The following is a 25,285-nucleotide window of genomic DNA, read 5'->3' on the forward strand; positions in this document are numbered from 1 at the left end:
CAGCCTAAAAGTAAAGGAATTCTAAACTGGACAATCACTTATACTTCCATATCCTTCCTACCTCTATACCCCATTGTCCTTCTCTTTCTTAATTATAGGCATTCCTTAAGATCCACTGCTTTCTATCTATGAAGCTCTACTTCAGAGAGCTTGTTAATCGTCATAGCTTTTGCCTCTGTGAATGAGGCAAGGCTCCTTGTACTCTTGTTATAGTCTTGTTCTCTACATCACAAGTCTGTCCCTTTTGTGGGGACAGACTATGGGCATTTCTATGGGGTTGTCACAACTAGTCCAAAATGGATGTAATTGTCTTTTGCTTGCAATAATTACCACCTACTCCCAATCTCCCTATCTATAGCAGTGAGTATTAAGGAGATAGAGGCAATGAGTGTGAACACAAACTGTAGTGAAAGAATGTAAAAAATGATGGCATTACGGAGGTCAGAAACAGCAAAGCAATAGAACTTTTCAGGATCAGGAAAGTGCTTGTATTCTTGAATATAGAGAATAAGAAGTATAGGAGATTGAAAATGGAAAGTAAGCTAGAATTTATTTACTAAATATGTATGCTAGGCTTGAGAGCAGGAAGATAATTAAGGGAACGAGAAGGTCCATAATACTGAAGTGGGTCTAGTTTTGGAAAAGTAAGAGGCAGGAAGGATAAGAGATAAGACTATTACCTCAGAGACATGGTTCAAAACATGGCAACAGGTTCCAGAAGGTTGTAGAAAAGTTAATGCATGATAAGGATTTCTTCAACCAAATGCAGATGCCATGAAACTATTCATCAAAAAAACCACATAGTAGTTTATGAGGAAATAGTAAGAATGTTTTGATATTGTATCAATCATTATGTGCTCCATAATCAAACATTTTAATAGATATACAATTTAAAGAAAAGCAAAATAAATTTAAAAATAGATATCAACCAACCAACATAGATATCGATTAACCAAAAAGCTTAACCAAATTCATGTAACTAAATTTTGCTGTATTGTTTATACTGCAAACCGCAGAAGGAAAATTTCCATGAAAACACAAACTGGATAAACTCATCCATACCTAACCACCTGACAAAAGCTGAAGTTTCCCTTAATCTAAAATTTCTATTCTTCCAAATATAAGGTTCCCAAAATTAATGATAAGAAGGAACAGGTAAGAAACTTTCTTAGTTTTCTTTTTTTTTTTGGGGGGGCGGGTAGGGGACAGGGGGTAGGGTATACACTGTCCGTTCAAATTGTATAGTATGAAAGCTGAGGATAAATTTAAAAGCAACAATCAATGTATTAACGAGAGGGAAGAAATAACCCTGTTTTGACTAGACCTGTCAGTCAGTCATAGGGTAGAAGGGAATATTCTTCATTAGCATTGAGGGAGCTCAACCTGCAGGTCCCCAGGAAGGAGACACTAGAAGAGTCAGACTTTCTTTGTGTGCATCAGGCCTCTTATGTACGTGTGAAAACTGCCACTGATTGTGCACACAGTTAACTGATATTTCTCTCCATTCACAAAAAGGTTTTAAAGGTTAAACAATGGTGTGCCCATTTCATTTGTGTACTGTTTTTGAGCAGTAATTCAAATGCTAAGATGGTGAAGATGGTGCACCTTCATCTCACATATTACTATATTCTCATGTTGCTTATTTAGACACTTTTTTTAGATGAACAAGTAACCACCCCCCCATTACTGCCTCTCTCCTCTCCTAATAATTTCAAAGTGCCTAAGAAATCCCTGACCGAGTTCCTACATATTCCATACTCATTCAGAAAAACCAAATACTAAACTAATTAAAAGATCAGACAAATAGTAAATAAATAATTGCAAGGCTTACTCCTGCTGCTTCATGATGCTGGTGATGTTTCATTGTGAGGATGACATGATACCTGTAAAAGCCATCACTACTTTGCCTTGGAACTGCCCAAATGGGAGCAACACAATTTATACCAGTCACCTCTAAATGTCTGAATGCATTTACTGTACTACATTTACAGTAGCATTATATTTTAGAAATTATTTAGCAAAATGCTAATATTTTTAAAGTTCTAGTGACTAAAAAGAATAAGCTTTACTAACTTAAAAATCTTATATTCAGGATTCCATTCTTGAAGTTTAATAAATGTAGCATTACTATGAGTTCTTTTATCTAATAATAACCCTTTTGAGTGTTTAAAAATAATGCTGTCAGTATTTTGAATTCTGGGGAAGTCAGTCCATTTTTCTGTATCCATTTATACAATAATTTTACATATCTTACCTCTAGCATGGTCTATATTTTTAGCTTTATTTCTCATTTTCTTTTGTCTTTCTAGAGTTGATTCATTTTATAATCCGAATTTTGGAGCTGCAAGTGTTCTTGAATATTCTTTACTCCTACTACCTTATTTTTTTAATTGAGGAAATCAGAGGTAGTGCCTTGGCCAAGGTCTATAAGTTAGAGACTGGCAACTACACTTTAGGTCTGACTTCTTTTCATATGAAATACTTGTAGTGAAGGTCATAAAAAAAAAAATGTGACTGCGGGTTTGACCTTCCAGCTGGACTCAGGCAATTGGAGGCAACTCACCTCCTCCCCTGTGCTTTGGAATGTGTGCTCTGCTTGCCTTCCCTGCTCCCAAAAGCTGGTCCAAGGAAATAGCCTTGAGATAGAAATGTGGTGTTGAAACTATCTGGATTGGGTATGTGACTGACTCCATTAAGGTCCCCTGGGTACATGCCTGACCAGTTAGGTCCTCTATTAAAAACTTTTAAGATCTGATGGGTTGGTGCTGAGATCTACTCATCTTGCAGCCTGCCACTCAAGACAAGCCTGAAAAGCTCCTTCCCTTGCTTATTAAACCTGCCACCAACCAATCTGGAGTGGTCTACCTTTTCCTTTGGTTTCTCTCTGCTCTCCAAGTATAGAGGCTAGTTTCGGATTACATCTGGGAAGGTTTTGCAGAGGCTGCAACACAACAAATACTGCATAATTTTATTGCCTTGGTTATCATATACCACCAGTGTTCTGACCTTCCTGGAAGTGTAGCTGTCCAAACTATACATAGAACTTTAAGTCAAGATATCAGTTTTAGATTGTTTTTCCCATGTCATTCCACATTCTTCCCAGCATGGCTGAAGCAGCAGAGTGGATCAAATAATCTCAAGGAAAACAACAATAATTATCATAAATAATTGATAATTTAGATCTTAAAAGCCGGAATACAGTCAATTATTTGTCACTGCCACTCTAGTTGCCTGAACTAAAGCTTACCTGGCCCCTTTTAGGACACTCATGCATTTTCTTAGCCTCTCCCTGCAGTGCATTTCTTCTGGTTTAGCATTTCAATACCTAGAACAGCTTGTTTACTTAGAAAATTTACTCTTCTAGTTCATAAATTAAAGAATAACTCGGACATCAATTCCTTTGATAAGCATGAACAGCTCCCCCTCTTCTTTATTTAACAGAATAAGCCATTTATTTATACACAAATTTCCTCAAGTTCACTGTCTGATAGAGACCTTTCATAGCCATTTTCACTCAAAAGAACACAACAGAAAACAGTGATAGCCATGTAAAAAGGTTTATAGTTTAGTGTTAAAAAAAATGGAAGGGTCCTGCATAGTAGAGCAGTTTCACTTTATGATTTGATTCGTATCTTACATATAAAGAGTTTCGGTCTTATGTAAATTTATCCTTGCTATTATAAATTATAAGGTAGTCTAAAAATCAGAAAGCCCCAAATCAAGGTTTATAGTAATTTGAGAATAATATTGAAAGATACTTCATTACCCCAGGTGGTTGAAATACTGTGCCGACTTTAGATATAGCTGAGCGTAAGGCAGGCCAGAAGAAAATGCCCAGGACACAGAAAGGTAGATAAGCAGGTGGGCTGACCATATTTATGTGAATAACTATTTTATAACAGAAAAATTGGTTTAAAATTCATTGCTACAAAGATCATAGAACCTGCTAATTATCATAAATAATAAGTTACTTAAGGTTTATAAATAAGCAATCTATGGCTTTCAAATGAAGGAAGTATAATCCTTTGATGAGCTGGGCTTCTAGAACACTTTTGTTGCCTATCCCCAACTTGTTCTCTTTCTATTCTGTGACACATTCCTACATTCTTTTAAAAATCTCCTTCTCTGATGCTTTTCCCACTTCTTTTTGTGTTCTCTTCCCTTTATTGTCCTTTTTTCATTTGCTTTCTGGAACCCCTTTTCCATTTCACCATCTGCTTTCGCTTTCCTCATGTCCAGATACTCTTGCCCCTATACCCCAAGACATCCACAGTCCTCCTGAGTTTGCATGATGCTCTCTGGCTGCCTCAAATATTAACTTTTTAAGCAGTTCTCCCTTCTTTTGGCCTCGCCAATACACCACCACTTCTTAGCTCCCCACAAAGCTATCTTTCTTTCAGGTAACCCCGCTAAGTGGTAAGAACGGTAAACTCTTTAAACTAAATCATAATCCTGCTAATATAAATAGTTGATAATCATTATTCACCCCTGCCCAATCTTCATCCTATCCTATACCCTCAGGAGGATGGTGCTTGCTAAAACAATTTTACTTGGTAAAATTTCACATAGATTAGGTACAAAATTGGGATCAGGGATATGTGTGTTGGTGTTAGTTGGAGACTTACCTTTAAACATACAAAACAACCAATTTCCCAATATATTCCAGCCTTGTAATACACAACAAATAGGTGGATAAAAAAAAAAATGTATTAATCCCTGTCAAGATCTCCTGATTCTACCTGCTTCCCAAGGTTGGATTCAGTTACGTCCGACCTTTGAAATCCAATGATCAGAGGAAAGAAAGGGAGTGTGCCAAAGGTATGTCTTGGCTTCCAATGTCTAGATCCAGATAATACTGTCAGTCAAGGGGTCCTAGAACACTGAAGCCCCAGTGCCAAAAAAATGAGAAATCTGAGAGTATCCTGAGTTGTGGATCCTAGACTAGACGTCAGAAGGATTTCAAAGTTTTCTGTTCGTATCTGCTCCTCTCTTCTTCTAGATGATCTCAGAAGTACTTGTTTTGATTAATGAAAGCAACACTAATTGTCATTTACGGCTAATTACTCATGGTACAGTAACAAACATCAAATTTCACTTAGTTGTTATAAGCTTTACTTTAATACAACACTGTATTTTATTCAAGTGTTTATAACCTTCATAGTTCTGTTCATGTGGTAGGTTTACCTTACTAATTAAAACACAGTAACAACAACTAGACAAATCATTAGAAATGTCCAATAAATACTAGTTGCATGAAAAAATACTGTTTCTTTAAAGTGATATGTATCACTCACTCAAATATTCATTAAGCACCTACTCTATGAAGAGCAAGGATTATCTTTATTTCATTTGGTAGAATCAGTATAGACCACTGAAAATTTGTGACGGAGGAGGGTTCTGTTCTGCCTACAGTAAAACCTCACTAACTGCACCCCCATACACAGTTTTCCTATCTGTGAACTCTTTCTAGCTATACAACCAGCTGCAGGATTAGTTCTCCTTCTTCAGAAACCTTTTGTATTACCCAGTTTTATTCTCATCATCCATTAATTGCTATTAACTAATATGTGCTTCAAAGTTGCATCTGTACAACAGTTACATCTCTGCCTTAGTAATAGACAAGATCACCATTTGGAAACAATGTTCTAAAATCAGAATATAGGGGATCAAATAGAATGACATCAAATAACATCTCTTCCCTGGACAGCTGTGTCCTTATATAGAAACACTGTGCAGGTATAATAGTGATATAGAAAGACAAGGAGAAAGTACTATTAGGTGACTACAGCCCAGTATCAGAATGAATGCTAAGATAGGGCATTTTAACACATAAAAAAAGGAGTGGGGGGTGGGGGAAGAGGGCCATACTCGAAATGATCGTACTTTCAATTTAATACACTTAGTTTTATGAAAAATGATTTCAAGGATATACTTACAGGATCCATTTGAATAGACACAAGGACTCAAATACATCCTTTTCTCTGATATCCACAGAATCACAAATACTTTGATAGCCACAGAGATTGCATACCATGTCTACACAAACTACATCCAACTATATACATACTTTTCAAATCCTCAAAGACATACACACATTCAGACATACACTGCACCATATTTATGTTTGATATTTTGGGCAAATATAACTACTAGAAATATCAAAATAAAACAATCTTCATTCCCTTTTTAAAACTTGTAAACATAAGATATGTATGAATAAAGTTTGAATTTAATTATTTTTCTTTAAATTGAACTTTTACTATAAAAAGGCATGTGTCAATGCTAAAGGCTTCCAACAACTCTGGAGGCTTCTAAGGACATTAACGATAGTTGATTCTATTAACAGTATAAAAACTGCCCTTCGCAAAAGTCCTTCCAATATTTTCAAGACCATATTCTAAAATCTAAGCCAATTTACTTTCATGTTAATCTGTTTTATGAATGTAACTTATTAGAGAAGAGCTAAATAGCATTTACCAAGTCCTGATCCATTACAGTGCTATAACCTTAGGATCACAATGAGATACCACATCACACCCACTAAAATGACTATTAAAAACAAACAAACAAAAAAAGGAAAATAAGTATCGGTGAGAATGTAGACAAACTGAAATCCTTATATGTTGCTGGTGTGAATGTAAAATGTGCAAGCCACTGTGGAAAATAGTTTGGCAGTTCCTCAAAAAGTTAAACAAAGAATTACCATATGACTCAGCAAGACTCCCCAAAATTGAAAAATTGAAAACAAGTATTCAAATACTTGTATACAAATGGTCATAGCAGCACTATTCACAATAGCCAAAAGGTAGAAAACAAACCAAATGGCAATCAATAGATGAATGAATAAATAAAATTTGGTATATACATATGTTATGGACTGAATGTTTGTCTCCCTAAAATTGCTATGCTGAAGTCCCCAATGTGATGGTACTTGCAGGTGGGGCTTTTGGGAGGTAACTAGGTCATGAGGGTAGATCCCTCATGAATGTGATTAATGGCCCTATAAAAAGACACAAAAGAGAGGTGATCTTTTTCTGTCATATGAGGTTATAGTAGGAAGGTAACCACCTGCACACCAGGAAGTAGGCCCTCACCAGACAGCGAATTTATTGGCACCTTGATCTTGGACTTTCCGGCCTCCAGAACTATGAGAAATGTTTGTTGTTTAAGCCACCTAGTCTATGGTATTTTGTTATAGCAGCCTGCACTGATTAAGACATGATACAGTGAAATATTATTCAGCCATAAAAAGGAATGAAATACTGATACATGCACTATGTGGATGAACCTTCAAAAACTTACGCTAATTGAAAGAAGCCAGACACAAAAGGTCACATATTGTATGATTCCATTTATATGAAATATCCTTAAGAGGTAAATGCAGAGACATAAAGAGGAAGTATTAATGCAGACTGACTACTTAACGGGTATGGAGTTTTTTTTTTTAAGAGCAATTAAAATGTTTTTGAACATGACAGAGATGGTAATTGCACATTGTGAATATAATAAATGCCACTGAACTGTTTATTTTAAAGTGGTGCATCCTGTGTTATGTGAATTTTTTCTAAGTTTTTAAAATAGCTTAGGAATTCATAGAATAACAAATTTAATTGTTTTTAAATTTTATTTTCTTTAGTAATAATGGAAAATTATTAGCCAATGACTAAAGAATCAAATGTAATTATAGAAGTCCCACCCCCTCATCCCTTTACCTGCAAGAGATACATCCTAAGACTCCCAATGGATGCCTGAATTGCAGATAACAGCAAACCCTACATATACTATTTTTTTCCCTATACATAACTATGAGAAAGTTTATTTTACAAATTAGGCACAGTAAGAGATTAACAATAACTACTAATAAAATAGAACAATTATAACAGTGAGAAGTTATGTCAGTGTGGTCTCTCTATAGATATCTTATTGTACAGTATTCACCTTCTTGTGATAATGCGAGATGATACAATGCCTATGCGATAAGACGAAGTGAGGTGAATGACGTAGGTATTTTCAAACCACAAATGACTGCAGGTAACTGAAAAGTGAAACCACGGAAAAGTGGGAGGCAATGTACTTCAAAAACACTGCATGTGAAAATTAAAAATGAATCCTGGAATTTTAAACCTGATCAAAAAGGTTTAAGTAATATCTCAGTTTCAATCAGGTACACACACACACTGACAAGTATGTACCACATATGTCTGAATATAAAGAGAATTATTCTCCACATATATCCATGATAAATACCATATTGTTATTTGGTTTCTATCAAGTTGTTCATTTGACAAGGGTTTTTCTTGTCATGCATTGTGAGAAATGAAGTACTCACTGGAGGAGACACTTAGTATGAAAAAATCCTTAATGTTGGTCTAAGAAACTTTAAGGTCACCTGAGAAAAACGGTTAAGAAAAAATAAAAGGGCAAGAAATTTAGCATTAACTCAGTTTCTGATGCTAAGACTCCACAGTCCATGGTACTGGATGGCACTGTATACAAAAGCCTTTTAGAGACCACTTTAAAAAGCAATCCAGTAAATGGTTATATTGTACAGATAATAAACATATAACTAAAGTACCAAAGAAAAAGAAACTTATCATGTTATGTAAATGAGTATATGTAGAATTTCCAATGGTGGCCTCATATAGATTCAACAAGTGTTTCATATAAAAAATTTACGTGATGTAACCTAAAATCCATGATGGATGGTTCAAAAAGTAGCTCCACTGATCACAAAGACACATATGTACATGATGCATATAAAGAGTTTGAATAAAATTATTTCATGACATTAGAGCTGTAAAAAATGTAGAATTCCTAAATTCATATTAACTTTACATAATATATAATTTTAAATATATTTGAGCTAACCCAAAATACTCTTCTGAGATCTTCTTAATGGGAAAATAGAGGATCACTTTAAATTCAAGGATTATCAGTATATGCATGAGAAAAAAGATGATGCAAAGTGATTATTTTGAATGCTAAGTGATATTTTGGGATTATGATTTTAATTTTCTCTATACTTCCTTTATTATTTTCAACCTGCGTATATTACTTTTGATTAAAACAAAAGCAATAAGAATTAAAAATAAATTTGTTTTCTTAATAGTTCTAAAACTTATATGACATGGAATCTTAGAATCTTTGCTCTATATGAAGTCAAGAAGAATCTCTCAGTCTAACCTTCTGCAAAATTGGAGTAATCTTATCTGCAATATTTGACATCATCCAACTTTTTCCTGATACAGAGATCAATATTTTCAAAACAACTTATTCCACTGTTAAACAATTGAAAACTTCATTGATTCTTTAATAACTTTATTCAGTCTCTATTTGTGCCAGGGGCTGAGGTCTTTACAGTAAGCCCACATGTGGATTGCTCTCTAATTTTCTGCTACTATTTTCAATGTTGCAATCTGGAGAAAGAACAAATGTCTACCCCTTTCTTAGAAGACAGTCTTTGAGGTATTTTTAGACAGCTCTTGTGAATCCCTTAAGTCTCCACTTTTTCCAGGCTTTATATTTAATTCTGCTTCTTTGTATACCCTACTTGCCATTCATTAATATTCTTCTTAAAATAGTGTAGTCAGGACCTAAAACATTTCAAAATGATTTCTGATCAGCCATAAATAGTCTGAATTAATAGTCCTAGGATATCTGAACATTTTTCTTTTATGAATGTAGTTTAAGACTACATCAGCATTGTTAGTGGTTATATAATATTAAGAGTTTAAGACTAGAGTCAATAGAAAGCATCCAAGTTTATTTCACCAGAACTCAGGTCCCCCAAATCCACAGCGTAGGCAATGCATCTGTTCACACTCAAATTCAGAAAAGTTTAAATATATGGGGGAAAATTAATCTTGAATCAAGAATATATATCTACTTCCTGGTCATAGAAAGCTGTCTTCCTTCTATTTTTTAGCTTGAATAAGCTGACTAATCAATCAATCAACTATTTATTGCTCGTTTTTTATCTATGGGGAATTGTACTCTTTTAATGTTCAGTTTAAGAAGAAAATCACATCGTTAAGAGGCAGTTCTGTTGATTAAATGAATCACTTAGGAGCGAAAAGTAGAGTGAACACAGAAGTGGCGAAGAAATAATGACCATCCCTGAATCTTTTAGAAAACAGCAATGTACAAATTCAATATTCTTTTTAATGTTTTCTCAGCAGCAGCAATGGTGACAAGCCCCAGAAAAGGGAATTTCTCTATGTCCCTTATACATTTTTATTTTATTTTATTTTTTTATCTGAATGATCTTTATTGCTGGTTCTAAGCATCTCACTCTAACCCAGACCCTTGTGTACACAATGCTGGGACCACTTCCCCACAAATTGCTCTAGGTCCTTTTAGCCCTAAGAGTTTTAAATGTTTCAAAATGTTTGCCCCTTGGGGCCTTAAGTACCAGATAAGAAAGAGTTAGAGCACTCCAGTTCTCCCCGTTTATAAGATATCTGAATTTATTTCTAGGTTTTAAAAATTCATTTCTAGGTTTTAAAAACTGGATATAAATCCTTGAGAAGCAAAGAAATGCTACACATTCCAAGTTTCAGATACAAACCTGAAGGTTAAATTTTACAGTAGTCATATTAGTGAAATCTCTATAATTTCTCATATGCCAGGATTTACTATAATCTGCTAAAAATTAAAGAAGCTATGCCTATTTGAAAAGTTTTATCTGCTGCTATTTTGTTCAAAACCATACAAGTAGTGGCCCAATAAGTGGTTAGAAAGGATCTTTCCCATCTGCATAAGTACTTCATGTGTCCACTTTTGTCCTACAGATTTTAATTAACAGAGTCTACCTTCACAGCCATGTGTAGCTTTCCCAGAAGTGGTAAAAGAGCTAAAGGTTTGGAATTACCTTGAGTGGTGAAGTTGAAGAGTGCGGGTGTGTCTCGCCCATTTGGTAGTTTGACATTTGGGTCCCGTAATTCATCAAAAAATGAATGTGCACAAGCTTCCAGGGGTGTCAGTCTGGCAGTTGGTGTATACTCCAGCAGACGGCTACACAGTGCAATTGCCTCTGGTGGAGTTCGGGGTCGGAAGACCTGCAGTATAAAAAAATGGAAAGAAAAATTAATGTTTAAGAATTTTAGCAATTTATCCTCTGAGTACTGAGTTAATTCAGTATTTGTGAAAGGAACCTTCTAAAATGAAAAGAGTTAACTGCACATGATTTACCATACTGGGGTGAACTGCTAATGAAAGACTATATGAGAAAAGCTCAGGGAAAAAACTAGGGGAAATGAAAAAGAAATCTATATATGCTAGTCATAATGCAGTACAATCAAACGTGCACACAAAAATATGACAAGCACAAGAGAAGGGGGGAGGGGTTCTGGAGGCAAGCACAAGAAGAATATAAAAAATTTTAGAAGTTTTGACTGCTGTGGTAGCAGATAAAAGGTTGCCTTTTTAAGCAGAACAATTGTTGATAAAGGTCAGCACTGTTCAAATTTGGCAATCTGATATTACAAAAGAAACACTATTTACTCTAGGTCTATACATGTTAATGATCTGGCTTTATCTCTTTAATAAACAGAACCTATCAATATTTGAAGGAATTCCTGAATACTCAGAATCTGACAAAATGTCCGAAATTATTTTCTCAATTAACTGTTTATCATGAACGTGGCCAGATTACCCTCAGCTGAATGACTATTTTAAGGTTTTAACCAGAGAGAGAAAAACGTATTTTTCATTAAGAGTCATAAACTCACAGAAAAAAATCAACTGAAGGCTGTTGAGGCAAAATGCAAATTAATTTGATTAAAGGAATAGAAAGCTTTCTTCTCATCTATGTTTATAAAGACATAAAACTAAGAAAATACACTTTGTTTTAAATTCTTGACAGTTAAAGAATAAAAGTAGAAGGGGGGAAATAGAAATAAATGTAAGCAGATGGACAGAAAGGCTTTGAAATGAAAGAAAAATGAAACATATATTTCTAGATAGAAAGAACATAGAATTAAATAGAAGGTATGGTAGTGCTGTGGTGAAGATAAACAGACATATATAAAAAGAAGCAGAAGTGTATATATGGAGGGAAATATACCCACAAGTGAGGAAAGGATATGTAGACTGTGAAAATGCATGGAGGAGCCTGGGAAGCTAATGTTTCCTCATGAGGATGGCTCATGTAACATAGGCTGAAGGTAAGAGAACTAATTACTGCTACAGAGCTCATTAGATTTCAAGAGACTATTTATAAGAGTACTTCCTACAGTGAAAACCTTTTTTTAAAAAAAAAAGTTTTTGTTTTTATACAAAGTTTGTTATTAACAAAGATATTTCCCATGGAAATTAAGAAAATGGTTTGAGAATGATCTCAGGAATCTATTTCAGAACACTGAAGGCCTTGTCAATTTACTTGGCTATGTTAGAAAACCCTCTGTAAGGTCAAAAACTGCTTTATCTTTATTCTGTGAGCGATTTAACTTGCCTCAGTCAAGAAAAACCTTACTATTGTATTATTTGAAATACTTAGATCTTCCACTGCTCTTGGTCATTTTCCCCTCTCTTGCTCCCTAGCCAGGTCCATAATCAAACTCATATATAAAAGAAAATAATCAGAGGGAAAAATGACATATTTTATCCCTGAGGGCAATTTGCATTTTTTTTTGACAGAATACAGATTTATCTTGCTAGCTAATCAAAAATGTTTCTGCACCAATATGGGAGAACATAAGTTAGAATTAAAAGTAGTAGAAATCAGTCTCTCCTGCTAACATTTAAATGTATGGTAGCTGGATTGTGAATGTATTTTAAATTTTAAAATTTCATGTAATAGTAATGATTTTTTTAATTAAAGTTATTAATAAGACCAGTATTGTACATTTATATCTGATCTAAAAAAAAGTCATCCACATCTTTTTGGTATCATACAGGCTACAAGCGACCATCCATGTTGGTACTAAGACACATACGAGTCTATTGTGCAAAGGAATCCTAACTCATGGGATCAAAGAGTTAAAAAACAATAAAGAAAAGAATTTACTCCAAGAGCCTACATTAACATCAAGACTAAACCTGCCTTTTAAAAAAGCATTAATTATTACTTTAACCCTTCTGAGAGATTCCTGATGAGAAAAGTTTGGCTCAGTATTTTATTTGTATAAAGGTTAAAAATGGAAAATTATCTGAGGTCAAAAACCAGTGTCTCCTAAAATTCAGATTTCTGACCACAAATACAAGGTGTGGTAGCATGCAACTTCCAAAAATTACAGGCAAAACTAGAAAACAGGTCTTCTGAATTATCTTTGTGTCTAAAGAAAAGCAAACCAATAACTATTGAAATTTGACTTTCAATAAAGAAGTTTCTGCTGCTGCTTCATTCTTTACTCATTTAAATTGCTTAACTTTCAGAACCTTTGGTTCCATGGATCTTCATCAATATTTATTCTTGTAAAAATAATAATTTTCAAACCCCACAATTCCTAAACTTCAGTCTAGATGTCAATAAATCACTTAGGAGGACTGACAATCTAAATATACCATAAACAAAATCTCTATGATACAGTGAATGAAAACAAATCAGAGCTACCTACATTGCTTTTTACTATTACATTTCAAGAATGAATAACTGTTTAGCCTTTCAAAAAAAATTTTCCCCCTAGTTTTATAGACCTGCCCTGAAATTTTGGGAAAAAAAAATTAAGTACATACCCGCACTCCTGAGGTGAAATGTCCTGTTCCTGACGAATCCTAAAGATGATAATGCAGTGAAATAATCCAAACAGGGGAAGTCAATCCAAAAGAGAATAGTCCAGCAAGGAAAAATATATCCAATGTTATAAGAAATCCATGGTGTGGGGGGGGACATAGAAAATGTTTATACAGTTATAAACTTTAAACATCAGTCTCCACAGTAGCAAGTCCAAGTTTTAAAAATTATTTCACCACAGTGTATGTAAAAAAAATTTTTGATTGCGCAATGGTGAGGCACAGTAAAGAAACATTTTAATTTTAGTTTATTATGTTCCAATGCCAGTGCATTTATTAAAAAAATACAAAACCAAAAAAAGTTAAAATCAAAATGAAATCTAGAAGTAAAGTTCCCAAAGTAAAGTGTTTGGTCTTCTATGACCTGGATTCATTGTCCATTGACAAGGCTGGGAGGGGGTATATTAAGACTGCTTTTAAAGATATGAATTCTCAATATGCTAATTTTTCTCTATTAATGTATTCCAGTTACACAGTATAAACATTTTTTTTTGCTAAATTATTAGTGATGAGAGGAAAGTAATAAATATATTTAATTTATATTACTACAGATTTCAAGCCAGATATTTTCAATTTGTGTGAACTAAGAAGGATCAGGCCACCGCGGATTATTCTCCATTGTGGATTGACTTCCCTGCTAAAAGATATTTGCTGACATTCTCATTATCTTAGGACTCTTCAGGAAATACATATCACCTCAGGAGTGCGGGTATAAACTTACATTTTCTATTGTGGGCTTTGCCCCCTCATACCCTTGCACCCATTGCTTAGGAAAAATATAGAACATTCTTTCTTTTTTGGAAAAACTCACTGAAAAAAAAATCCTACATCTTTGAGCACTACAAATTCAACACAGTTCCATCTTCAAATATGCCCAATTCACCCACCAAAAGCTAAACAAAAATATATACAATAAACAATACAACTAAGGGACAGTCACAGTTATAGGTGACATGCATAGTAATGTACAACACCTAGGCACAACGGAGCCAAATACACAAAGAAGGTAGTAAGGTCTATTATGTCTAGGTATTGAGAACAAACAATGGCAGAACTCACCAATAGCTGTGAATTCCCTCGGCTATTCTAAGAGAATTTAACATTCTTTTAGGATAGTTTCCAGTGGGGGAATTAAATAAATAATCCGCGGATTACTTTTAGTCTGCAGACTAAAATTTAGTACACGGATTAAAATCCGGCCCATTAGAATAAAAATCTTTCATGGACTAAAACACAACTAGGTGGGCAAAGTATAAAACCAGACTGAAAAAACAGAGAACAAAGTAAGACTCAACAGGGCCAACTAACAATTAGTGCGCAGACTAAATATGGCCAGCCAAGTATGTTAGCAAGGCCATGAAGAGCCCAAAACACCCCCTGTAAAAACTAAAAACAGAAGCAAATAAATAAAACAAAACAGAACAAAGCAATAAATAAATAAATAAATAAATAATTGAAAAAAAGAAAAGAGAAAGGAAAAACTGAAAAGAACCAAAACACTGACATGAACTTTTAAGTGATTAAAATACTACCTCACCTGTGCAGCATTTTTTAAGTTGAAACAAACTCTCATCACAAATACTAGCCCATAGACGAAACTAACAGAAAAAATTAATTTTTTTCAAAAAGAAAGTCTTCTGTGGTTTTGAACAAATGCAAATGAGTTCTTAAATAAAGAATTATTCAAAATAAATTTGCATTTGTATAACGCAAAAATGACAGAGGCAATTTCCCCCTGACATGTCCCAGAAGAGACTTTTGCCATCAAATATCAAATTTTAACCTGGAGCTAACTGTTATGACTGAATCTTAAGCCTCTTAAAATGACCATTTACGAAGTCATATATACTCTACTGTATCAAGGCTTATCGCTGATTCTCATAGCATCAGCTCTCAACAATTCTACTGTATTAAACAGCCAACCAGAGTAATGTAAAATGTCTATAGGCGATGATAATCAATCTCAGCAGAACACAGAACAAGTGCTTTGCCTCTTGTGAACAGCTATTCCTCTCTAGTTTCCATTATGATAAATGTACAATGCAAACACTGTTCTCTGGTTATATACTACAAATACACAAGCACCCCATGTTAAAAACTGATAAACCATGAAAACTCCTAAAGGGCAACCCAATATTGGCTCTCAAGTAATCTATTAATCATTTAAATTATTTGCAATTTATAAACCTAAATATAGGACTAAATGTGAAAGAATGCCATGGATTGTTAAATAGTTAATTATCATGATTAACAAAACCTTAAGTCTACTTATAGTAAAAAATTCTTAAGAAACACAATAGAGCTAGCTAACATTCAGTAAATTTCATCTAAATAAATTAAAAATCTTACTCAGTTTTCCTGAGTTCTACTACATGTAAGAAGTATATCGTTTGATATCAATAACTATGCAATGTAATTTCTCCCTCTAACATCATTCAATGACAGAATAGTACTACAGGTTTACACAGAAGTGCAATTTACAACATATTCACTTATCCAATTTAATTTCTTATTGTTCATGATAATAGTTATTATAGTTGGTTGACCTTCCTAAGAATATAAAAGTATTTCCTCCTCATCTTAAGGGATAGTCCCCTAGGCTACAACAATTCCTAACCTTATCCACACTTAAACAAATCCAAATTCTCCTTCAACAGCTTCTCCACTCGTTCCCGTCTGTCACCTTTTAAGAGGCTTCCTTTTCCCATTACCATTCTCAATGGAGAGCTGTCTGATAATAACCTACAGCATATGAAATATCGTTGAACACCTCTAGCACACAAGTACATGGTTATATATTATCGTATATGATTCAATATGTACTTCAATTGAATCAGTTATATCACTTGTAAGCTTTTTAAGGACAAAGTCTATACATGTTACTTCTTTTACATCCTTTATGGTATCTAGTACAGTACTGGTTACATAGTGGACATGGGTTTTAAAGAACAAATGGTAAATTAAAAATAGGTTTTTGCCTTCATTTTCAATCCACTCCAATCCTATCCTCTGTTCCCCACAAGTGATCTTAAAACTAGGTCTTAGTATTCTTTCTCTTTTATATTATTCCTCTCATGTATGAATTAGCCACCCTAGCAACCTAGTTTCGAGCAAAGAAATGGGAGTATAGCCAGTATAAATAGAAAAGTGAGGAAGTCTACTCACATACGAAACTGGATATTAGAAAAGGAGAAGTGATTATTCTAGCACTAATAAAGATGTAGGTAGAAAATTCAATAGAGGGCATAGTGTTTTCATGCGACAAATGATAATGGATTAGTAAAATGTTCAGGGCAGAAGGGATTAAGTAATAATAGAGAAACTGATTCAATACTTAAACAACAGAACAAAACAGATAAGTGGCAATCTGAACCAATAAAAATTCCTGACATAGTTTTTTTGTTTTCTGGAATACAGGTAAGCAAAATGAGTAGAGCAGAGACTAAAAAAGGTAGATAGATTGGATCTGTAAAAATGTGTTTGAGAGCAATTTTTGTTTTGTGCTCTCTAATCCCCCTGAAGGCATTTTATGCTAAACTATAGTTAGAACAGGTAAGCTTACTAAGCGAAAAATCCTGTATTATAAGGCTCAAAATTCTAAGACTCTGAAGTCTTAAAAAAAATAAGTATAACTGTTTAGCGTTAAGCATAGGGAATAATAAATACATTTATTCAGTCTAGTCTGATTCCTTTGATAGCTGAAATGACCTCAGAACTCAATTATCTGCTTACTCTGTTAGCTAGCTAGAAATATTACTATTCATTCATTTTGAAGCATGTGGACAATGTTCTAAAAAACTATCATGTATGCCAAAAACTTAGCAACAAACATTTTAAGGTAATGGATATCCATTTTGTTATTACCATAATGAAAGAGAAATTAGGAACTGCTATAATACACATGGTATAACTTGGTAGGTACTTACAGGAGTTATGTGGTGGAAATAATCATGGAAAGCTTGGATAATTAGATAATATTTCTTGGGAAAAGTGAGATTTGAGGTCTTGAGAAAAGGCTAAGATTTGGTAAGCAGAGAAAAAGAAGAACATTCTAAATGTGAAAAAAAGATACTAGCAAGAGGCAGAAATGAATGTGGCTTCTCTGGGGATCAATTAGGAGAACAGTTTGATTAGACTGAAAAAAGGAGCATGACTGCACAATCCCTTTAAAGTGAGCTACAAGCAGGACAACACTCACATATGAGTTAACATATTAAACAGCTCTAATACAACTGAAAGACATCAGGGCCCTTGGGATTCTAATCTACTTCCTTCCACTAACCAGTTATATCACTTACAAATTTCATTTACCTAAAAGAATACAAAGAAGTTACCTGACTTCAAAGGATTATTTATTACTGGCACAAACGGAGAATACTTGTCTTAAAGAACTTTAAACAAAAGGTAAGCACAATCAGGTACTCAAAATGGGAGGAAAACTCATATCTACTACAATATAACCTTATTATAAATCCCTAACAAAACACTAACTTTTTAAAATTTATTGCCTAACTACATGCATTTAAGGGTGGAGGAGCTGGAGAACTTGGGAAAGAGACCAGGTTCTATCAACTAGATGCTTCAGGAAAGCTTAGAAGCATGACAGGAACTAAATAAAATCCCTTGTTTTGCTGGAAAGGAAAGGTAGAAACGATTAGGAACAAAGTGAATGTATAATCTGTCATCCAAACTGGGACGCCTGAAAGTGAAAGGACTTGCAATTAATAATTATACTGGACAAGCATAAATTGGGACATATGATCACCCTTGTCATTATATATATGTCAAATTTTCCTAAAGGCAGTGAGGAATCAGAAGAATTTTAAATAAGAGTGACAGTATCACATGTGCTTTTAAGAAAGCTAACTTTGACAGCAATGAGAATGTGAAGAAAGTGAAACTAACTGAAGGAGGGAAACTGGTTAGGAGGTAGGAGGTTGTTTTAATAATTCTATGATATGATAATGGCTTAAAGTCAGGGCAGTAGAGATAGGACAAATCACAGAATTGTATTGGAGGTAAAATCTTTACATTTATTCAAAACTAAAAGTAATAATCCTTTATATGCATACTTTCTATTTTCAAAAGAATCCATAGAAAAGACAAAATAAAACAGTTAATTGCTATATTATGAAAGAAAAAACCTGAGACACAAAGAGTAGGAACAGTGCTTAAACTAGATCCTCACTTCATACTTAACAAACTGTCATTTAACCATACCTCCATGTTCTGAATGCAAAATTTAAGCTTTTCTTCTTCCAATTTCCACCTCTCCTTAATTCTCAATCTACTTTTGCATCAGTTCCTTTTGCTTCCCATCTGGCTTTTATTCTTTGAAGTGTACAGTATACACCAATGCAGAGGTCTTTATCCTCCTCACCCCCACTCCCAAGAATGGTCCCTGTCTGAAAACATTAGCACATCTATTTCATTTCCTACTTAAACCACAAGTGCTTTATCAATAAATTACATTGCTCTGGCAATTAAGTAAGAGTCAAGGGCAACTTACTGGATTTCTAAATTCTCAAGATTCCTGCCACATACTACACTGGGATTATCTTATGCTTTTGTTTTTCTGTTTACCTTTCCTACAAATCTGAATCCTTCACCACAACGTTTCCATGGAAGACATTCTCTCCCTTGATCTTTATGTCTACCTACTTTCTTTGAGAACACCAGCTCCCAATTGTGGTAATATAGCTGTACTACATTGCAGCACAGGAAATCAGAGTTCATATGCCCACAGCCTCAGGAAATGAGGTTAATGGGCATTCTAACAGAATACAGCAATAAAGGCAAAGCGGCTTTTGTTTCCAAACTGTCTACCTGCCCTCCAAGGGCAAGCAACTCTTCTCTTTAGAAAACATCATGTATTTAAGGGGAAAAAAAAAAAGAAAGAAAGAAAAAAAACTCTGCCAGTTGCCAAGCATAAAAGAGCATTTCTCAAGTTGGTGTCTATTATCATAATGGAGAGGAAAGGGAACTTACTGAGTTCCCTTTAGAAATTTAAATCTTTATATTTTCATAATGTATTTTTTAAAAAAATCAATAAACACATCGTAGATCATCTAGATTCCTCTAGATCAGGGGTTCCCAACCCCTGGGCCGAAGCCTGTCAGGAACCAGGCCGCACAACAGGAGGTGAGGTTGGGACCACTGTCTTAGATGACACAGTAGTGCCATAAAATTTCTGGGTCTGAATTTGCTTTTGTGTTTACAACCACAATAACATAAATCTAGTTATGTGCACTAATGAGAAATTAACATAAGTATATTTATGTAATAATAAATGCATCCGTACCCAGTAAAAAACAAATTATGTCAAGGCACACTATATGAATGAAGAGTTCATAGTAGTTTGAGCATACAAAATAGGGAGAGAATTGAGTCATTCTACACATGGTATAGGAATGGAAACCTATGAAAACAAATAAATAAAGGGGCTTTATATACATTATCCAAGTTTTAAAAACATTAGTGTAAGATATAAAAACATCAGGAATCCACAGGGAAAAGGAAGGTGTAAAGCATACAAATTTACCACAAATCTTCTGTTGGCTGCATTTTAACTATAATCAATTATTTCTTACATTCCATCTGGCTAATACTTGAATTGAAGAGATATAATACAGGGGAAGAATGCAGAATATGACATACATTACTACCGGTTGCAGTCTTGATTTTTAAAAAAGAATGAGTATAGGGACTGTTAAATAGGTTTCATGACCTCGATTTCAGCATTATACTGGTCAGAAACTGATGAATAAGATTATATTAAAAAGAGCTTTATTTTTCTTACATCATAAAAATAACATGTTTATTAAAGAAAATATAAAAATATGGAAAAGCAGAACAAAGAAAATAAAATCACCTACATTCTTCTCACCTAAGCTAATGTTTGTGTTTTGGACTATTTCCCTGTTTTTATTCAATAGACAGAATTCTCTTTGCTTTTTGCTTTTCCTTAACATGGCTGAAATCACGGTACACTACAAACCACTCATAAGCACTTAAACTTGAAATAACTTTACTGGATTCAAACTGCAACTCTACCTCTAAATCCAAAGAGGCCACCTGGGATTCTCTGAGTTTAGAGCCAAGTGAGAGACCCTAAATATCTTCTGATCCAGATTCAAAAAAACTTTAAGTACAAAGATCAAAGAATGGTTTATCTCAGAATATTTAGTGTTTGTTATAAATTTAATAAGGAGGGGGAGGGGGCGACATCTTGGTCAGTGAAAGCTAGTCTATAACTCTAGCACTAAAATACTACTGAGGTCTTTGATTCTAACTAATATATAAAGAGTAATGATGACTTTTCTGAAGTAAGGATAGGTAATGAGACTATGAGAACTTAAAAAAAAGTAATCAGAATCATAACAATTTAGAGAGAGAAAGATATACTTTGAATCTGGGAATGTAAATTATTTCAACTATAGTCTTAAATTACTTCACCGCAATTTAAAAGCTCTATAATTAAATGAACTTACCAACATTCAAAACAAACTATTGTATGTACATTTTTAAATACAGGAAGTCTCTGCATGATATACATATTAAAAAGTTGAACATTTCTAACCCACAAAAATACGTAATGAAATATAAGTAAATGGGAGAGGGGTACATGGCACATAACTAGAAGTTTAAAAGATCTGGCATCACACACACACACACATGCACGCACACACACGCGCTCAAGCATGCCCCACTGGAATTTTACTGGCTTTGTCACAGCCACCTATTTAATCTGGGATAACTCACTTAGTATCTTTGGCCAGAGTTTCTAAATCTATAAAAGGAGGAAGCTAGAGATTCAGTCTAGATAAACCCTTTTGAGATTTTTTTCTCCCTCTGAACACTTAATCTCACAAATCAAACTATGATTTTAAAAAACCCCACTTTTTAATAAAATTTCTCTTAAAATCAATTGAATTAAGTATTAAAGCAACAAATAAAAAGTCTTCTGGTAAATTAGTACTTATGTTATTAGAACTGGTTCCATCTAATGCTGAGGTGACACTTTCTCCAATAGCTAGTGACATACTGTTCTATATCAATTGCTTTCAGTGTATACTCCTAGCGAGATCAAATCTGCCTTTTATTTCTGCTCCCAAAATATTAATAAGAGAAGAAAACATACTATATCATCTATAATGTCTATATAGTAATAGCTTAAAAAAAATAAATACATAAAATGTATGTTTCCACACGCTGTATATTGAATAAGCACCTCTAATTACATAAAAAAATTAACTTCTGGATTCTAAGTAGTCAAAGTTTATATCTGAATTTTGCTCCTAATGAAATTCTATACTTTAATGATATAGGTACACTGTCCTCACCCTACAAATAAAAGCCCATGCTGGAAAATGTATACAGAAAATCAGTGGGGTTTATGAAACTAGTCAATGAAACACTGAAGTACAACTATCCTGCTATCTCTACATGCAGAACTGCTGTGTACTGTATACTTAGGAAGCTATCTAGTATCAAAATAGTTTAAAGAACAGCGAGAAACCCAAGTTTCAGTTAACTATTGGTTAATGTGCTTTTATAAAAACTCTGTTTGACTCACCTTAGTCCAAGGATGGGCCTTAATTTGAGGAAATTTGAATTCTGTATAGTTTGGGTTCATTTCTCTAATTTGCTCCCTTGTTGGTGTCCCCAGGACCTAGATAAAGAAAGCAAGTTATTGCCATATTTTCCGATACATTTACATATGTAGTCTTGGTTTCAATGTATTGGTTTCATTGGAAAGGGAATTCCAAAGATTTAAAATACATAACTCAAACAGAGCAGACTTTGACAAAGACTTAATTTTTAACTGACTACAGACCCATGCTATCCTACCCTGCACAGACTTTTACAATAACAATGTTAAGTCAGGGTTGTAAAAAAAGATCACAAAAAAATATTCAAGTAAAAATCAGGTATCTTTATTCTATCTAGAAAACAATCTATTGCAATGATGGTATCTGAAATTAGAATACCTTTTATTCATTTAGTAAAGTATAGCCAAAGGTTTTATTACTAATAAATTAATCAGGAGAACCCTACTCAAACAGTCATCAATAATTTCATTCAATTACTGAATATTTAGTGTTGTCCCGTGTAATATAGAGGATCAAAAAAAAAAAAAAAGATTTCCTGTATGATGAACTTATATATTTGTATATGGAAAAAGTATAACTGTAATACAGGATAAAAATATATTGATCACTTCATTGCCTCTAGAGCTGCAGTAGGCACGGAACAAAGGAAAGTACACAGACATGTCTGTACAAGAAGGATGATAGGAAGAAACACTAAATACTGAAAATGAGAACTTTCTAAAAAATGACATACATTATTCATCATAACTCTGGGGGCCTGGTAGAAAACAGGTTTGCTGAGAAAAATATTAAGCCATTTACAATTCAAGGATAGTTGCACAAAAGGAGTGGAATGTAATGATATATACTTAATTTGTAGTGGCAACCAGTGAATAATCAGGGCAAAGTAAGAAATTCAGTATTTTTTTTCCATTGATTCTAATTCTCTAGACTTCATTAAAATCTTCAGACCTTAATCAAAATCTTAACTGTTCTTCAAAAGACACTCTTAAGAAAACGAAAGCCAAGCTAGATTGAGAAAAAACATTTGAAAACATATATTCTACAAAGGAGTTGTATCTAAAATATACAAAGGACTATTAAAATTCAAAAATAAGACAACCCGATAAAAATAGGCAAAAGATATGACCAGACACTTTACTAAAGAAGACAGAGATGGCAAATAAGCACATGAGAAGATGCTCAACATCATTAATAATTAGGGAAATGCTAATTAAAACTGTAAGACACCACCTACACCCTTACTAAGAAGGCTAAAGTTTAAAAGACTATGTATACTAAGTCTTGGTGAGGATTTGGAGCAAATGAAATTGCTGGTGGAATGGTAAAGCATCTCAGAAAACACTCTGGCAGTCTGTTAAAAACTTTATATACTTACCATACACCATCAATCCCACTCCTAGGTATCCACCCAAGAGAAATGAAAGCGTATGCCCACACAAAGATATTTACACAAATGTGCATAGTATCTCTTTTGCAACTGCCAAAAAGTGGGTCCATAATAGGTGAATAAGCAAACAGTGGTTTATCTATACAATGGAATACCACTCAGTAATACAAAAAGAACAACATGGACAGATCTAAAAATAATTATACTGAGTAAAAGAAGCCAGACCAAAAAAAGTACCTACTGCATAATTTCACTCTTTTGAAATTCCAGACAATTTTCTGTCTCTAGTGCTACAAAGAAGATCCATGGCTGTGAAGGGCTGGAAGGAAATATTACAAAGAGGTACTAGGAAATTACTGGGGATGATGAGTATGTTCATTATTTTGATTTCATGCTGATAGCTTCACTGGTGTATATATGTCAAAAAGGAATCCAGTTAACTATAAACTTAGATGTAATTGCCAAAAAAAATAATTTTTGAACAAACTCCTAATGTCAGTGTAAAAATAATCTAAATTATAACACATCATTCTATCTCTGATTTCTAACATTGTTCTGGAGGGAAGCTCACTCTAGGGCACTGGATACACAGCTATACAACTTTCCTTCCTTCTTGTAGAATTCCAGCTTTAAAGAGAGAAGCAAAATATTGTCTATTACTGGGAAGGGAAATATCTGGCCTTCGTACCTGGAGATATTTATAAGTCAAGAACTATCCATACTTAAAATATAAAGACTAAAAAATTTTAACTTACTTTTTATTTTTAATAAAGTAAGCATTTATATATTCTGCTGAAAAGAATGTGTGTGAGTGTGTGTGTGTGTGTGTGTGTGTAGGTATATATGTACTTTGAAAGAGGGAAAGGAGTGAAAAAGAAAGGAGAGTGAATTTATCAATAATTCTGCACCCAAATGCAACTCCACTGGATTAAGTACTGAAGAAAAACAACAGCCATGACATGAATAAATAGTATTTAAAAGTACATACCTTCAGTAACCCTACAACTCACTAATTCCATTTTAAGGTATATATCCTAACCTAGAAAAACTATACATACAAGCCAACACTGTTCATAGTAAAATATTACAGGCAAAAGCAAAAATCCAACAGTAGAATTAGTAATTGTGGTATAGTCATACAAAGCTTTACTAACTAGCAATGAAAATGAATGCATCAGAGCTACACATACCTTATGGATGAATCTCACACAGCGGTGAGTTTTCATTCAACAATTTATAAACACAGTATGACTGCCTTATATGAAATTTAAAAACAGGCAACACTAAACTATATTTTAGTTTACATAGTAAAACGATGTAAAACTAAATCAAAAGCATGGGGGTATTCATTAGAAAACTCACGTACAGATTATTTAGCTAACAGGATGTAGGAGGAGGGATTATAACTGGGATGGGGCATAAATAGTTCCTCTAATTCTTAATATGAGTGGTAGTTATAGGCATATTCACTTTATTATTGTTTTATACTTAACATTTAAAAATATATTTTGCATTATATTTCACAATAAAATGACACTTAAGAAAGGCCCAG

General features: G+C 33.8%; 1 protein-coding gene across 4 annotated transcripts in view; it reads right to left on the minus strand.

Annotated features, from left to right (window-relative positions):
• Positions 1-25,285, minus strand: part of GSK3B (glycogen synthase kinase 3 beta) — a 172,657-nt gene that overhangs the window by 15,619 nt on the left and 131,753 nt on the right. For 2 of the 4 annotated variants that reach the window (XM_015595989.2, XM_015595974.2), the window contains 3 exons: positions 22,307-22,402; positions 13,675-13,713; positions 10,871-11,057 (listed from right to left, as the gene is read on the minus strand). In XM_015595989.2, coding sequence (XP_015451475.1) covers positions 10,871-11,057; positions 13,675-13,713; positions 22,307-22,402 — 322 coding nt within the window. The remainder of the gene's footprint in view (positions 1-10,870; positions 11,058-13,674; positions 13,714-22,306; positions 22,403-25,285) is intronic. The other 2 variants (XM_006905540.3, XM_015595982.2) reach the window with 1 other exon arrangement.

Source organism: Pteropus alecto, unplaced genomic scaffold, assembly GCF_000325575.1.
Source record: "Pteropus alecto unplaced genomic scaffold, ASM32557v1 scaffold251, whole genome shotgun sequence".
Taxonomy (NCBI): domain Eukaryota; kingdom Metazoa; phylum Chordata; class Mammalia; order Chiroptera; family Pteropodidae; genus Pteropus; species Pteropus alecto.